The sequence below is a fragment of the Salvelinus sp. IW2-2015 genome, unplaced genomic scaffold, assembly GCF_002910315.2.
Source record: "Salvelinus sp. IW2-2015 unplaced genomic scaffold, ASM291031v2 Un_scaffold933, whole genome shotgun sequence".
NCBI lineage: Eukaryota > Metazoa > Chordata > Actinopteri > Salmoniformes > Salmonidae > Salvelinus > Salvelinus sp. IW2-2015.
This window is the reverse complement of record NW_019942655.1, coordinates 318,176-335,048: the sequence shown is the minus strand read 5'-3', so window position 1 is coordinate 335,048 and position 16,873 is coordinate 318,176. Positions and strand designations below refer to the sequence as shown.

The window sequence follows — 16,873 nt, the reverse complement described above, 5'->3', positions numbered from 1 at the left end:
ACTTTAGAAATCTTCCAAAAATCCGTGACCCGGACGTGACTTGTTAATGTTGTTTGCATATACAGCCGAGAGGAAGCGGTGAAGTGAGATGGTCGACTCCACCAAAAATCTGTCTTGGCGAATAGCGTTAAGCAGAGGGCGGAGTTTTTATATGGGCGGCAATGAGAGAGTGGCGAATTTGGTCAATACTATTTTGATATGAGAAGCTTATAATTTAATCAAATATAAGTTTCATAATGATTAGGTTGCTACGAGTGTACTGATATAGCCTAAGTAACATTCCGGCAACTTTGTGCAAAACATTTTTATATGGGAGTTGTCGTTCACAGGCGTATCTGCCCTCTCATTGGCTAGAATGTTCCCACCTGATCGCGCATCCTCCCGCCTGCTTTTAGCCTTTGCGGACATGTATTTCCATCGTTAGAGCGGTCAGTCAACCATCTTGTCAATATAATTGATCCTCTTTGCCTTACAGTCATTGTTTGTAAGACGTTGGGGAAGAAGAGCGCGATACAAATTTCATAGCGCAAATGTAAAACATTCGCCAATAGACATTTAGAAGGTTTTCTATAATATATCATGTCCAGCTGATATATCCAGATGCTGGGTAAACGAGGAAGATTCAGACGGAGTTACTCCCTTCCTGCTATATTGTAGCCAGTAATATTGTAATCAGACTAGCAGTAAGGTTATTGTAGCAACATGAAGCCTCAGTCAAAAACTAACACAGGGATCAAAAGGGAGACTTCAATGTCAGCCCAAGCTCGCCCCTCGAAAACCGCTGGAGAGGGTGAGGTATCGCTCTCTTTCCAGGACGAACTGGCGGCGACGATCCACGGTGCGTTCGAAGTGGCTGTGGAAATTGCCGTATTAGAAGTCACTAAACTGGTAGGTCAAGCGCTCGGGGATGTCCGCGATCAGATGCACGAAACCCTACGGGAAAACAAGTCTCTTAAACAACGCTTGCAAACAACCGAGCAAGAGTTGAATGTTGCGCGTCAATGTGTGGAAACAACGAGAGGTGTAAGTCCGCAGAGACAGTTGTCGACGAGTCCTCTCCACAACAACAACTTAGCAAAGACTCAAAAGCAGTCAAAGGACAACGAATTAAATATAAAGTCCTCATATTCATTGGACGAATATGGATATGAAATTGTGGAGGCGGAGATCAGTAGTGAACGACAGAAAGACCATGGATCTTTCAGTGAAATCAGCGAGGATGGTCGGGTGTGTTCCCAAGACTTACATCCAGCTTCAAGAGGCCAGTCTATCCCTCATCATGACCTGCTTAAAGGTAGGCCTATTTATCAAGCCAAATGATATGTCATACATACAATATTAGAGAAATACACTGTTCACTTGACTAGCTAGATAAGAACAAGAAATACAGTAAGCCTGACAAGATAAAAACAATTGTTCTGAATGTCTTTTTCTTTTCAGAAGTCAGGGAAGAGACCTCCAGTTTGTGTATGGACCACAAGGCAAGTGTAGAAAGCATCAGTCATAGTGGCCTAGAAACAACATTTGGAGATAATGACCCATCACCACTTCACATAGTGGCCCAGAGCCTTGAGATGGAACAGGTCAGAGTGAAGGAGGAGAACGGTTCTGGCTCTGGTTCCAGCTCTGGTTCCAGTTTTGACTCGGTGGTAAAAGAAGACTTTGGTCCTGATAGTCTGTCTCTGGTTCAGTCCAAGATGTTAGAGGAGTGGAAACCAGACCCTTTGGACTTACAGTTCTCTGACTCTCTGCTTCCTGGAACCAGCCATAGTCTGTGTAAGTACCAGATAATAGCAGAGAGCTTCCAAATAGCCACTAACTATACCACCCACAAGATGCCACTAGACTTCATAAGATTGACCACTTACTGAGTAATACTAACCATTATGTGTCAGTATCTCTCAAAATGATTTTATTAGAATGAGTAACACCTTTGCCTGCATGCAGAATGTATGCATATGGAACCTGTGTAATAAAACATGAAATAATTGTTTTATGTATTCTCTCTCTCCACAGCTCACCCTCATATGGGCAACACAGAGGTTCCACAACTGACTGCCCCAACAGCCAGTGCCCTTCCAGCCTTCTCCACCCAGTTCCCCAACAACCTCTTCCAACCAGGGGAGGCAGCTCCCATCATCCCTGCTGCCCCACCTCAGATCTATGGAGTCCAGATCAGGACCAACCCTAATCCCACCATCCCCCACCCCAGTCACATCTGCAAACTCTGTGGCCAGGGCTTCCACCAGCCCAGTGAGCTCCGTAGACACCACACCCAGACCCACCCCAAGCGTCAGGTCTTCCCCCCGGGCCAGAGCCCTTACCACTGCAGCGAGTGTGACCGGGATTTCAACCGTCTGGAGAACCTGAAGACTCACCTGAGAATCCACACTGGAGAGAGACCCTATACCTGCTCAGTGTGCTCCATGCGCTTTCGCCACTCGGGCGCGCTCACCAGGCATTTCCGCATACACACTGGGGAGAAGCCGTACGTCTGCGGTCAGTGTGGAAAGACATTCCGGAACTGTGGTGGACTCCGGTTCCACCAGCGCTCCCATAGTAGACAGGGACAGTGCTAGTGTAGCGATTTTAAGGGGGGGAACAGCTTTGTGGATACAGCAGGGCAAGCTCAGTCACTACCTCCTTTGCCATAATGGTCCAGAACCCTTGGCACAGGCTGACGGTCTTTACCAAACCCTCCCAGATTTCAAGATTAAAACATATTAAACTTGGCCAGGCCTTAAAGGGGAAATCTGCCGTCACCACAAATGTTTCTTGTTTTATCAATTAAGAATATGTACCCATTGATTCTTGAAGAATATAACTTTTTGAACATAGTTACATTTTCGTACACCTCAAAATATAATCTTGTTTTACTCCGATGTTTGTAAACAAAGTTCATGTAAACAAACAGTGAATACCATTGAAACATGGTTAAACCTTTTAGTTTTGATATAATGGACCATCAGTCCTTGCATCCATAGCTCTATGAATTTGAGAGTGGTTACATTTCTCCAGCTCCATCCCTCAGCTCTTAACGAAACAGTGGCGGGGAGATCGCTTTGTTATTGTTTTAACTGCTGATTGCTGCTTTAACACCAACCGGGTCTGTCATTTTTTCCCCCCTCTTGTTGTTTTCTACAAATGTCTTATACAATGTGTGACTCATTTTGTGACTAAATTGCTCACTGTCATGGCTCCCTAACCCCACTTCATGGAAGAACCTCATCGCAGTAAGGCAGCCACAGTGGTCCGGTAATGAGTGTATGGCTCTCCTTGCTGGGCTGGGGAACACACACACACACAACGATGTTAACTTACTTACCATACACTACCTGATATAATCCCAGTGTTTCTGTTATATGAATGGGGTTGAAGAAACCCCCTGGACAGAAATGCACTTACAGCCCCTCATTGGGTGGTCACTTCACCACATGACCTGCTGAAATAGAAAGACCTGATTCGCTGCTGCTGGTGTAAATATTTCCAATTGAATTGCCATGATCTCAGTGGTTCCTGATGATATACTGGTGTATTGCCTTAGTTAAACGCTATCAACTTAAAAACACAAAGAGTAGTTCCTTATCTCTATCACAACTACCCATCTCAGTTGTGATGGCTCTTTTTGTGGCATCGTCTCTCTAGATAACCTCCCTGTATGTCTTTTTGCAGTATCTTTTCCATGTTGCCTAATTGGGAGTTCTCTTCTCCTATTTGGTAGTGTCCCCAATACCCGCCCCTCCATCACTGCCTGATTGACACATATCCGTCACCGCCTGTCCCCTCCCTCTTCGTCCCATTGGTCTTATTAAAACCCTTCTCCTCCCTCCTCGTCCCATTGGTCTTATTAAAACCCTTCTCCTCCTTCCTCGTCCCATTTGGTCTTATTAAAAGTCCTCTCCTCCCTCCTCTGGATCACTTTCGTCCACCTGATCCCTCGTTCCAAAGACCTAAGGATGGACTGGAGCGCTTACGGTATTTACCTCCATTTTGTCATTCACCCGTAATCCTGTGTTTTATTATTTTCACTACTTTTATCTACAACTTCATACTGTCATTTATGATGTCATCTTTAGTAGTCTGTTAATTTGTGTGCGCTCACCTCTGCTATTGAGCTCTCAGCTCTGTCTGTTTTTCCTCTTGATTCGTTATGTCTCTGGGATGACTGATCTGGCTCCGGTGTAGAGGTAGACCCCCTGGATGTACCTCCTCTCACCCCCACCAGTAAGGAGGTCCTGAGCCAGGCGATAAAGGCCACCTTCGCTGGCTTCGCCCAGGAGAGCAGCCGTATGCACTTCCCACAAGGTACCATGTGGGGTATACGTACAATGACATCTGGTATTATATAAATTGTAGTTTTGTTGTATAGCCTACCTGTAATTGCTCTCTGTTTCAGCCTAACCTGCACAGTGTCTATGGAAATCAAGATGTAAAGAGAGATACAAATTGTGTTTTGACTAATCTTCTATTTCCTCTTTTGTGTCCAGACCCTAAACTATGGTCAGATTGGGAGGTGAACCACTGGTTAGATTGGTGCCAGGCTGAGTTCGGCCTCCAAAGCCTGGGCTCGGATTGGAGAGGGCTGCCTGGGAGTGAGCTCTGTACCCTGGACAGAGAGGCCTTCCTGGACCTGAGCTCTGACTACACAGCGGGAGAGATCCTCTGGGAACATCTGGAAACTATGCGCAGAGGTAAAGGGTGGTAAGATGCTGTATCATACCAACGTATGTCTTTTTTTCATGAAACAACAGTTAGTAGAGATTCCTATTACATGTGTGTATATCTATATGTGTTTCAGATTGTGAATATGATCATGGTTCCTCTCCAGTCCTTTGCACGTTGAATTCTCTCTGCCAGTCGCAAACGACCCGAGGTATTAAAAACACTTCCCTTTACCTGTCAGCGGTATATTGTCTGTATGTCTCTTATGTCAGTCACATATAATCTATATCAGCTATGCTCTTGTCTTCCTCAGACAGTTACGTGGACCATGTGCAGCTCATGGACAAGCAGAATCACCATGGTCAGTTCTCCCATCTCCCAACAGAACCCCCACAGCTTCTGACCCTTGACACTGTGAGATATCAGGACTACCACCGGGTCAAACAGGAAGGACCGTACAGAAACGGTAGGAAACCAATGAGACCTTGATAGGAAACCATGGAGACCTTGGTAGGAAACCATGGAGACCTCGGTAGGAAACCATGGAGACCTCGGTAGGAAACCATGGAGACCTCGGTAGGAAACCATGGAGACCTCGGTAGGAAACCATGGAGACCTCGGTAGGAAACCATAGAGACCTCGGTAGGAAAGCATAGAGACCTTGGTAGGAAACCAATGAGACCTTGATAGGAAACCATATAGATATGCTTTGTGTTTTTTATGTTCTATTTAATTATGTGAAGAAACACTTCTCCTTTGTGTTGGATTAATATTTGATTGAAGGGTAAAAGGTTAACATTCAGAATGTATTTCTAATTGATAAGCCTTTGGAAATGTATTATTGCTTTAGAGCAGGGCTTTGGAGATGTCTCTCCTTCTGTTAGAGAGATTCATGGAATAGTTTCCTATCACCAACCAATTTTCTCAATCTCTTAACTTCAGATTGTGATTCTGAGTTTGGGACCCTGCATTATGAGGACACGGACATCACCGCTTCCCTGTCCTTGACTAGGCCAATGCAGGATTTAGACAAGGGTGTGGAAGAGTCCATCTCTGAGGACCCCTTCAATTTGCCACCCCTACACAGGAGCTTCAAAGAGTTTATAAGGGACAAGACTGATCTGGGTAGAGCTGTGGTTCCGGCAGGAATTCTGTCTGCTTATACTGGTGAGTGATGTTCTTTATGAAGAAAGTGACCACTCTCTTTGATTACCTGTTGATCTACAATCTAGGTTTATCTGCTTTAGCCAACTCCTTAGCCTGGATCTTGATCTCCTTAGTCTGAATCTTGATCTCCTTAACCTGAATCTTGATCTCCTTAGCCTGGATCTTGATCTCCTTAGCCTGGATCTTGATCTCCTTAGCCTGGATCTTGATCTCCTTAGCCTGGATCTTGATCTCCTTAGTCTGGATCTTGATCTCCTTAGCCTGGATCTTGATCTCCTTAGTCTTGGGGTTTCCTGAGTGGTGCAGCGGTCTAAGGCACTGCATCTCGGTGCTAGAGGCGTCACTACTGACCCTGGTTCGATTTCAGGCTGTATCACAACCAGCCGTGATTGGGAGTCCCAAAGGGCGGCGCACAATTGGCCCAGCGTCGTCCGGGTTTGGTCGGTGTAGGCTGTCATTGTAAATAAGAATTTGTTCTTAACTGACTTGCCTAACAGTTTAATCCCTCCCTATATGTCTCAACAGGCAGCGGTCCCATTCAGCTGTGGCAGTTTCTATTGGAGCTCCTCATTGACCGCAGCTGTCAATCATTCATCATTTGGACAGGGGATGGATGGGAGTTTAAACTGACAGATCCTGATGAGGCAAGAGTTGTAGCCTATTATATGAAAACATGTTGTTACAGTGTTCTTATTCTGAAGTAAGGTCAATTAGCCAACTTTAGAGAGGCCTATATACTGTATAATATGTTGATGATAATACTAGTTTAATGTTTTTTTATCCCAGGTGGCCCAGCTATGGGGCCGGAGGAAGAACAAGCCTAAGATGAACTACGAGAAGCTGAGTCGAGGCCTGCGCTACTACTACGACAAGAACATCATCCACAAGAACGCTGGCAAGCGCTACGTCTACCGCTTCGTCTGTGACCTGCAAGGCCTGCTGGGATACGAACCCTGGGAACTGCACGCCATGTTGGATATCACGGCCAAAGACGGACATGAGTGAAAGCGAGGAATTGGGCGTTTCCTTTATTCCTCGACCACTTCTAAAAACGCATTGGAGGAGAAGGTCCGAGGGGAGGAACCGTAGAGAGGAATGGGAGGAGCCTCAGATCTTCTCCTTCGGTGAGTTTTGAGGAGGTTGAAGAATCAAGGAAAGACTTTTGAGATTCATCCTATGGTGCAGACGGCGATGGGTCAAGAGACAGAGACTGTGTTTACAAAAACTCAACCTTATCATTTGGCCATATGGCAATCATTTCTTTGATCATGGTCAACTGAATCATGATTGGGGGTAAGCTGTGGGGCTTGTATGTTTATGTGGTATGTATATATTCAATATAATTATTGAAGATATGAGAAGAGAAACATTTTTGTTTAAATTGTTGTTTATACAGTGCCTTCAGGAAGTATTCGTCCCCTTGACTTTTCCCACATTTTGTTGGTTTACAAGGTGGGTTAAAAACATTTTGGTCAATAATCTACACTAAATTACTCTGTAATGTCAAAGTAGAAGAAATGTTCTAACATTTGTACAAAAAAAATATGAAAAATAAAACCCATATCTTGACTACTTAACTATTCAACCCCTTAAGTTAGAATCACCTTTGGCAGAAATTACAGCTGTAAGTCTCTATGAGCTGTGAGTCTTTCTGGGTAAGTCTCTGAGAGCTGTGAGTCTTTCTGGGTAAGTCTCTAAGAGCTGTGAGTCTTTCTGGGTTAGTCTCTGAGAGCTGTGAGTCTTTCTGGGTTAGTCTCTGAGAGCTGTGAGTCTTTCTGGGTTAGTCTCTGAGAGCTGTGAGTCTTTCTGGGGTAAAGTCTTGAGAGCTGTGAGTCTTTCTGGGTAAGTCTCTGAGAGCTGTGGTCTTTCTGGGTAAGTCTCAGAGCTGTGAGTCCTTTCTGGGTAAGTCTCTGAGAGCTGTGAGTCTTTCTGGGTAAGTCTCTGAGAGCTGTGAGTCTCTGAGAGCTGTAAGTCTCTAGAGCTGTGAGTCTTTCTGGGTAAGTCCAGAGCTGTGAGTCTTTCTGGGTAAGTCGCAGAGCTGTGAGTCTTTCTGGGTAAGTCGCAGAGCTGTGAGTCTTTCTGGGTAAGTCGCAGAGCTGTGAGTCTTTCTGGGTAAGTCTCTAAGAGCTTTGCGCATCTGGATGACAACATTTGCACATTATTCTTTTAAAAATTCTTCAAGCTCTGTCAAGTTGGTTGTTGATCATTGCTAGACAGCCGATTTCAAGTCTTGCCATAGATTTTCAAGACAATTTAAGTCAAAACTGTAACTAGGCCACTCAGGAACATTCAATGTCATCTTGGTAAGCATCTCCAGTGTATATTTGGCCTTGTGTTTTAGGTTATTGTCCTGCTGAAAGAATTGAATTGGTCTCCCAGTGTCTGTTGGAAAGCAGACTGAACCAGGTTTCCCTCTAGGATTTTGCCTGTGCTTAACTCTATTCCATTTATTTTTATCCTAAAAAAAACCTTGCTGATGACAAGCATACCGATAACATGATGCAGCCACCATCATGCTTGAAAATATGAAGAGTGGTACTCAGTGATGTGTTGTTGTATTTGCTCCAAACATAACGCTTTGTATTCAGGACATAAAGTTCACTTATTTGACACATTTTTTTGCAATTTTACTTAAGTGCCTTGTTGCAAACAGGATGCATGTTTTGGAATATTTGTATTCTGTACAGGCTTCCTTTTTTTTCACTCTGTCATTTAGGTTAATATTGTGGAGTAACTACAATGTTGTTGATCCATCCTCACTTTTCTCCTGTCACAGCCATTAAAGTGGTTTCCTTCCTCTCCAGCAACTGAGTTAGGAAGGACGCCTGTATCTTTGTAGTGACTGGGTGTATTGGTACACCATCAAAAGTGTAATTAATAGCTTCACTATGCTCAAAGGGATATTCAATGACTGCTTTTTTACTTGTACCCATCTACCAATAGGTGCCCTTTGCGAGTCTTTGGGGTTGAATCTGTGTTTGAAATTCACTGCTCGACTGAGGGACCTTACAGATAATTGTATGTGTTGGGTACAGAGATTAGGTAGGCATTCAAAAATCATGTAAAACATTATTATTGCACACAGAGTAAGTTAATGCAATTTATTATGTGACTTACGTAGATTTTTACTCCTGAACTAATTAATGCTTGTCATAACAAAGGGGTTGACATTTCAGCTTTTAATTTTTTTATTAATTTGTAAAAATTAATTAAAAAACATCGTTACACTTTGACATTACGTGTTATTGTGTGTAGACCAGTTACAAAAAAAATCCTAATTGAATCCATTTTAAGTTCAGGCTGTAACAATAAAATGTGTAGGAAGTCAAGGGGAGTGAAACCTTTCTTAAGGCATATAGGTGCTGTATATCTCAGTCTTTTATCAACCATCTTTAGCAACATGAATCTTATTGGTCAACCGTTTGTCAGTTTTACAGGTTTTAGCAAATAAAAAGTGGTTAAAAATCATATGATCTCTCTGTTTATAAAATTATCTATGCTGTGTTTTGAGAAATGATTGGGGGGGGGTTGACACAGACACAAGTTGCACTAATGGAACCTAAATGAGAGGTGCACTCTTGCTCACCAAGTCAAGGGTAGCAGGTGTGTGTGTGTGTGTGTGTGTGTGTGTGTGTAATAGCTGGACCCTGTGGAGAAATGACTCAAGCAGTGCTAATAACACTGGCCCTCTAGCTCTGTTCTATTTTCATCTCTAATGCTCCACCTCCTTATTAATTGGCTGCCTGAGCCCACTAACAGCTGGAGTACTTATTTCCAGTTCTTTTAGCCAAATAGTATCTGTTTATTTTAGCCTACTTCATTTTCTGTCAGGAACTGAATTGCAGATATTAGACCTGGGTGACAGTGTGAGTGGACTCTTCTCCTATTGGTGTAAATCCAACACGTCAAAGCAAACAAAGTTACTTAAATTTAGTTCTTATTGTTATGATGCGCCCCTAAAGCCAGACTTCCTCAAAACAAACCAAGCCCAGTGCAGCTGACCACTTGTGTTACATACCGTATAACCAAATGGGAAACGAGGCTTTTCAAGTCATCTTGTCCACCTTCCACAATGAGTATCATGAGCAGGGTTGGCTTTTGTAAAAGATTAACGGTTAACTATATTAAAAAAATATCCATCATAAAACATTTCAAAATGTTAAAATCATGACTTTACGGTGTTCCTCTTAGCACCAGAGAGCTTTTCAATCATCTGTAAATGTAGTCTATCCATGCTACCGATTTTAACGCCAAATACGTGTTTTTATAATTTGAAATTAAATTAAATTACCAGCTAAATTATTGTAATCAGACTACAGATACTTTTGAGAAACTAGATGATTACTTCCGATGATTACTTTTAAATTCAGAAAGGATGTTTGCGAGATTTTTTTAAATCTTTGACCCTTCTCTGTTTTCACAATGACATTCAAATCAGCATTGAAAAAAGGCGCAAGTTTACATTTAATCCACCTGAGTGAGTCTGACCACAAGTCAGAGACCACTATGATGACACACCAAATGTGTTTGATGGATTGAGGGAAAAGAGCAGGAATCGGCTTTTGTAGGCTACAGTCCAAGCTATGTCTTCCAATGGTGCGACTGCTGTCGACATCCAAAGATCATTCAACTAAAATAAACGCTTGGAGGTAAAGATGAGAGCAGTGGTGTAGTCTACGGCGATACGGATATCACTTATTATTGATATCTACATAGCGCATTGATGTGAACCACACTGCTGCTCTCTCATTTAGCTATTTGCGCCTTACGGATTGTGGTTGTTGTGGATGGCTGTTCACAAATCTAAATGTGTATTTCAACCCAATAATGGTTGAATTCAAGAAGTTTAAGCTGCCTATCAAATCATTGTTTTTGAAACCAGTGGACAGCCAGTGAAAAATGCACTCTTGCAACAGCTGCATAGTGCGGATCCCAGCCTATAGAATAAAAGTGGGGCTTTTATTGCTCAATCTAATTCATGCTGATATAAAAAGAAAATCCATAGTCCTAATGGACACATGCTCAAACTTGCACACATTTGATAGACTTAAAGGGTAATTCTGTAGTTGATACATACATTTTTGGACTTATAAATGATATACTGTATATTAATGTAAAGATATAATTTAATCATATTCTTATATGCAGTAGAAAGCAATGGGTTAGAGGAAGCCTACATAACCAACCCATAAAGTAACATTTATCATCCATATATGGCCAGCTATGTAAACTTTAACCTTGATTTATCCTTCAATAGATGTCGTTCAATTGGTAACATACATTTTTGTCTTCTTCTAATGCCTCTTAAGGGGAAAGTAATCTAAAAGTAACTGAATGTAATCAGATTACGTTATTGAGTTTAGGTATTCCAAAAGTTACATTACTGATTACAATTTCGGACAGGTAACTGTAACGGATTACATTTAGGAAGTAACCTACCCAACCCTGATCATGAACATCATATTCCATTTTGAGCCACTAAGTGTAGGGCTCAAAACATCTCAACCCCCTCAGAAGAAGAGAGTGGTAGTCAGTGAAATGGATACAACGTGAGCACCGTTTCCCCCCCCTGTCTCCTCCATCTCTCCTTCTCCCATGCTGTTCCTTCCGTTGACCGCATGGGAGCCTGGGCGTGAGGAGAAAAGTGGCGGAAGTAATCCTCACATCCTCAGAGAGACAGGCTCATGTCTTTGTCTCCGACCGCTTTTGCTTTCTCCCACTCTGCTCTCAGTCAATGACTGTGCGGGTGAGTCACAAATGCAAAGCAGGACGGCAGAATAAAGCTGTTAATTTAATCACGAGTAAATAAAAAAATGTCACATTGCACATTTGGGAAACACAGGGGCTGTATTTACACACGGAGCCCAATTCTGATCTGTTTTCCACTTATTGGCAAAAGATCTGATCTGATTGGTCAAAATAGCAATAATTAGGCAAAATATCATAATTTGTCTGCATGTGTAAACGTAGCCAAGGTGCCTATAATTACTATGATTGAACCAAGATACCCAGGGCGTGACTAATCTCACACAGTCAGGGCAAACCTCAACTGTGTTATGCTACAAACCTCAGCCTGTTAGACATCCTTGCTCCTTACCAGACCCCAGATAGAGTATATACTCCAGATGTTTACCCATTGGTTAATTCCTCACCCTTCCTCAAACAGACGTACACTCTTAGGAAAAAAGGGTTCCAAAGAGGTTCTTCGGCTGTCCCAATAGGTCACAGGCCCGGGCAATTCCAGTCCTCAGGGAGCCTGATTGGTGTTCTAGATAGCGCCTTTGTTTCTAAGAATGTAGCAGAATTAATGATCGCAGGGTGGACACACAAGATGCATTAAAAAAACGATACTTGCACCCTTCTGCTGTGTGTTTGATGAGACAGTAGCACTAGGGAACAGGCTAGGAACAGGGGGGGGGCGAACGACCTGGTAATATTTATTATATTCCCTTTTGGCGAGTCTGACTAATGTTCCAGATCAGAGCAGAACTATAGGTTGTTAATTCGGTGTGAAAAATCAATTGCTGCTCACTCACTACACACAAAGAGCCAGAGTCATATTATTAATATTCAAAGCTGTGCCAGTCCATTTTATTCAGTTACGCTTGATCTCACACTTATCGGAAAGCATTTTCATTTGGGCTTTCCAGTCTGAAAAGCAATTTCCTTGAGTCTTGCAACAATTAGATTTTTGACCTGCTCACTTGCTTTTATTTTTCCAGGAAGATCTTGAATTTATTTCACTAGGCAAGTCCGTTAAGAACAAATTATTATTTTCAATGACAGCCTAGGAACAGTGGGTTAACTGCCTTGTTCAGGGGCAGAATGATAGATTTTAACCTCATCAGCTCAGGGATTTGATCTTGCAACCTTGCGGTTACTAGTCCAACTCTCTAACCACTAGGCTACCTGCCACCCCAGGCAGAATGATTTGGTCAACCCTGGTATCCAGAGAAGTAGGCTTAGTGTTAGTCCCTTGCTTGTTAGACATTATTTACCATTTACTCTGATTACAACCCTTGACATTTCATGTGACAGTTTTTCAGTCTGCTCCATGCTATGCATTGTCCCATTCATAATGACAACTGTAATGTTGGTAGTCACGTACCTCCACAACCAAAACTGAAAGTTCATTCTTTTGTGCACTCATTCAACCAATAAGGAAGTCTAACCAGGATTGTTTTATTGTCATCATGTTTACTATTTCATTTCCATTTGTATCATTGACTTCAATGAAATATGTCAGGTGTGTAGGTCAAACTGTTGTGAGCATATGTTTCTTATTTACAAATAATAGTGGGGTGAAGTAACAGAATTTGGAAGTCAAAGTGTGTGTTCATCACTGTGCTTTCTGTTTCTCCCACTGTTCCGGAGTCAGCGTCTTCTGTTCAAATGCGTGGATCTCTTTCAGCTCATCAGCCAAGCAGGTGTTCACCATCCTGACAAAACCAAAAATCAGAAACGAGAGTATGTCAACGACGGGTCTACTTCTTACCCATTCAAAGTTGGCTCATAACCCTTATCAGCTCTGCCTGCCCACCGTGTACTTCACTTTAGCCTACCTGTGTCTCGCCAGCAGTGGTTTCCCCTCGAACTGGGGCGACACCACTAGAACCTTGAAGCTGGCAGCGCATCGGTTAGAGGATGTGTCTTCAACTTCCTGTCGAGAGAAAGCCGGTAGAACAGGTCATTGGTGAGGTCATACATCAGCCCAGGAGTGGCCAAAACCACTGGGGGGGAGGGGGGGGTGCATGTTTTTGCTCCAGTACTGCACTAACACACGATTCAACTGCATTCTAGTGCTTGTCTTATTTTTTCATCTTCTCTCATAAATCCATTTTTTCTTCCTCTCTACATTATTACCTGTATTGTGCATTGTTGGGAAAGAGCTCGCAAGTTAAGCACTTCACTGTACTGTTTTACACCTGCTGTATCCTGTGTATGTGACAATAAAACTTGAATGTTTTGATTGTAAATGTATCGACTAGACTCCTAGTGCCCCGCTGGTGTTGCACCACTAGGTGTCGCTAATACACTACACTGATCATGAGCAATTAATTAGTAGAATCAGGCTACTGCTAGGGATGGATAAAAAAGTGTGACACCAATCAGGCCCTCAATGATTGGTGTTGCCCACCCCTGAGGCATGAGAGTGTGCAAAAGCTTGAACACCCAGTAGCCGTGTAAATGTTAAATACAAATTGGCCTAAATAGATGTGGCTAACGTAGCCCACTAACGTTATGGGGTGTAGCATACGTGTGCGCATTCATTGGAGAATGGGGAAACACGATACATACCACATGTATCGCTCCGATCTCCTTGATTAGTTTGTCACGAATGTGATCAGTTGTTACATCCATACTTTTGGAAACAAGGCGCCCACTGTTGTCCCTTTATGATCCAAAACGTTACGGTGGGTTATTTTATTCTACAGATAACGAAAGCGGGTCTACTACTGGTGAATGTATTGAGAGGCGGGATTAGATACTCAGGAAATGTAAACGTATCCAATCACAACTATTGAATCAGAATTTTTAACCAACCAGAAGCTTGCTTTATATTATACTAGCTTGTATTATACTTTATATTATACTGGATACACCAATGACCACTAGAATTGGCCAATCTCAGAGTTAACATCAAATGCGATATGTGGGGATGGTTCTTCTGTTACATTGTTTTGCCTGAACAAAATATATTTAAAAACATGTATGTATCCCCTCACATGACCCACATGACCTAGATACAAAATTGGGCGATTTTTGATATTTTTCGTAAATGCACATTTTGAAATGTGTATTAGGCACCAGGTTAAACACCTATTAATTTGAAACACAGAAAACGTTTAGTTTACAACATATTTTTCTCATGTAGGGTTTTCCACCACTTCCGAATTCTTCAGACGAAGGCCCGCCCCCATTCATTTTCAATGGGCGCAAGGGATTGTGGGAAGGTGAGCTGCTAGGGGAGCGGTAGAAAAAATTCAGCTCCGCTCTACTTTATGCAAATTGCACGCGGTCATCGGTGAGGAGCAGTTGTTTGCTTGAAAATCTTCAGTTCATGAAACATAGTTCCGCCTGTCATTAGTTCCGGGCAAGCACAGCCCCCCCAAAAAATGGACGAAAGCAAATCATCCCTGTCTGGTTTTCAATTCTATATGATTTTGCATCGCTAGAATACAGAGACAAAATCATAAGTTCAAAGGCGTGGAGGAGGTTTGCAGAGATGTTTGGTGTTGATGGTGGGTGAAGAAAAATGTGCACCACAATGTTTGCATTTCGCTAACCATGTGTATGTGACCCAATACCATTTGATTTGCTGCTAGCTAACTATGAACATCAAACAACCTAAACCTCAAAACTGTTCAAAGCCACCATTTGTGAATGTGTTGAGTAAATTCAATTGTGAAATTAGCCCACCAAAGGATATATATCACCAGTAACATGCATTACAATATTGTAAATGATACAGTACGTATGCATTTCGCATTGTAATATGTTACCAATTGGATAATGGTATTTTAACGTTATGATTCTCATATTAAAGTATATGTCTCTTTCATTATACTGGTGTCATGACATTGATGATTAGCTCACTTCCTGTAAAATACATAGGCCTACATACACATGGATGGGTACTTTGGGCAAAGTAAATTGTGGTTTTGACTTGCAAACATTGTCGTGCAAATCTGTCTTTACACACCATCAATCCTCCTCCATGCCATTGTTTTTCTGATTTTGTCTCTGTATTCTAAAATCATTCTCCGCAAATATGAGATGTAGAATTACAACGCTCCCCACGGCACATTATTTTCATTTTTTAATTTTTTAATTAGCCTACAAATTGCCAGACCCTTATTTTCATGTACAGTACAAGGATTGGATTTGAACCAAACAATTTCACGTCAGAAAAATAATGTCGAAAATGTGGTTTATGATTAACAGAGGAAGAGAAAGCGAGAGACCCAACTTGGCGGAAACTCTGTATCCCTCCAGCAGGTGGCGTTGTTTCGCCCACCAAGCATGGAGTTTTTGTATGTGGGTCAATGAGAGTGTCGAATTTGGTCGACAAAAAAATTAATGGCATGTTTCCTACGTGAGGTTTATTTGATCGAATGGAAGTTTCATCATGCTTAAATTGTTACGAGTGTACTTATATAAGTAGGACACGTGACATCCCGGCAACGGAGAAAAATTACTTTGTATCGAGTTGTCACGAGATGACTATGCATATTCATGTAATTTGTATTTACTCTTCTTATGGTCCGGCAGAATTAAGGCAGTTATACAATTTTAAAAACATTACAATACATTCATTACAGAATTCACAACACACTAATTGTGTGCCCTCAGGCCCATACTCCACTACCACATATCTACAACACAAAATCCATGTGTATGTGTGTATAGTGCGTATGATATCGTGTGTGTGTATGCATGTGTCTGAGCCTATGTTTGCAGTGGTGTAAAGTACTTAAGTAGTATATTTTTTTAAAGTATTTTTTTGGAGTATCTGTACTTCACTATTTATATTTTTGACTACTTCCTAAATAAAATGATGTACTTTTTACTCCATACATTTTCCCTGACACCCAAAAGTACTAGTTATATTTTGAATGCTTAGCAGGACAGAGAACTGGTCCAATTCACACACTTATCAAGAGAACATCCCTGGTCATCCCTACTGCCTCTGATCTGGTGGACTCACTAAACAGAGAACATCCCTGGTCATCCCTACTGCCTCTGATCTGGTGGAGCTCACTAAACAGAGAACATCCCTGGTCATCCCCTACTGCCTCTGATCTGGGGACTCACTAAACAGAGAACATCCCTGGTCATCCCTACTGCCTCTGATCTGGGGACTCACTAAACAGAGAACATCCCTGGTCATCCCTACTGCCTCTGATCTGGTGGACTCACTAAACAGAGACATCCCTGGTCATCCCTACTGCTCTGATCTGGGGACTCACTAAAGAGAACATCCCTGGTCATCCCTACTGCCTCTGATCTGGTGGACTCACTAAACAGAGAACATCCCTGGTCA

At 42.3% G+C, this 16,873-nt stretch overlaps 3 protein-coding genes across 4 annotated transcripts; 2 read left to right on the top strand and 1 right to left on the bottom strand.

The window, feature by feature from the left end:
* Positions 1–477: 477 nt before the first annotated feature.
* On the top strand, positions 478–3,825 carry LOC112069213 (zinc finger and SCAN domain-containing protein 5B). 2 transcript variants are annotated; one of them, XM_024136502.2, is made up of 3 exons: positions 478–1,294; positions 1,444–1,776; positions 2,017–3,825. In XM_024136502.2, exons 1-3 carry the CDS (start codon positions 703–705, stop codon positions 2,577–2,579), a joined length of 1,488 nt encoding a protein of 495 aa, XP_023992270.1. In that variant the 5' UTR covers positions 478–702; the 3' UTR covers positions 2,580–3,825. The 2 variants fall into 2 exon arrangements, with proteins under 2 accessions (XP_023992270.1, XP_023992269.1); XM_024136501.2 differs by having other exon boundaries at positions 479–1,294; positions 1,441–1,776.
* Positions 3,826–3,891: 66 nt separating this feature from the next.
* On the top strand, positions 3,892–7,401 carry LOC112069214 (transforming protein p54/c-ets-1). Its single transcript, XM_024136503.2, has 8 exons — positions 3,892–3,975; positions 4,186–4,305; positions 4,488–4,691; positions 4,799–4,873; positions 4,976–5,128; positions 5,605–5,829; positions 6,355–6,473; positions 6,616–7,401. The coding sequence occupies exons 1-8, from the start codon at positions 3,957–3,959 to the stop codon at positions 6,832–6,834; spliced, it is 1,134 nt and encodes a 377-aa protein (XP_023992271.1). The 5' UTR covers positions 3,892–3,956; the 3' UTR covers positions 6,835–7,401.
* Positions 7,402–12,999: 5,598 nt separating this feature from the next.
* On the bottom strand, positions 13,000–14,325 carry LOC112069221 (bolA-like protein 2). Its single transcript, XM_024136512.2, has 3 exons — positions 14,128–14,325; positions 13,392–13,489; positions 13,000–13,268 (listed from the first exon to the last, which is right to left on the bottom strand). The coding sequence occupies exons 1-3, from the start codon at positions 14,188–14,190 to the stop codon at positions 13,169–13,171; spliced, it is 261 nt and encodes an 86-aa protein (XP_023992280.1). The 5' UTR covers positions 14,191–14,325; the 3' UTR covers positions 13,000–13,168.
* Positions 14,326–16,873: the final 2,548 nt, after the last annotated feature.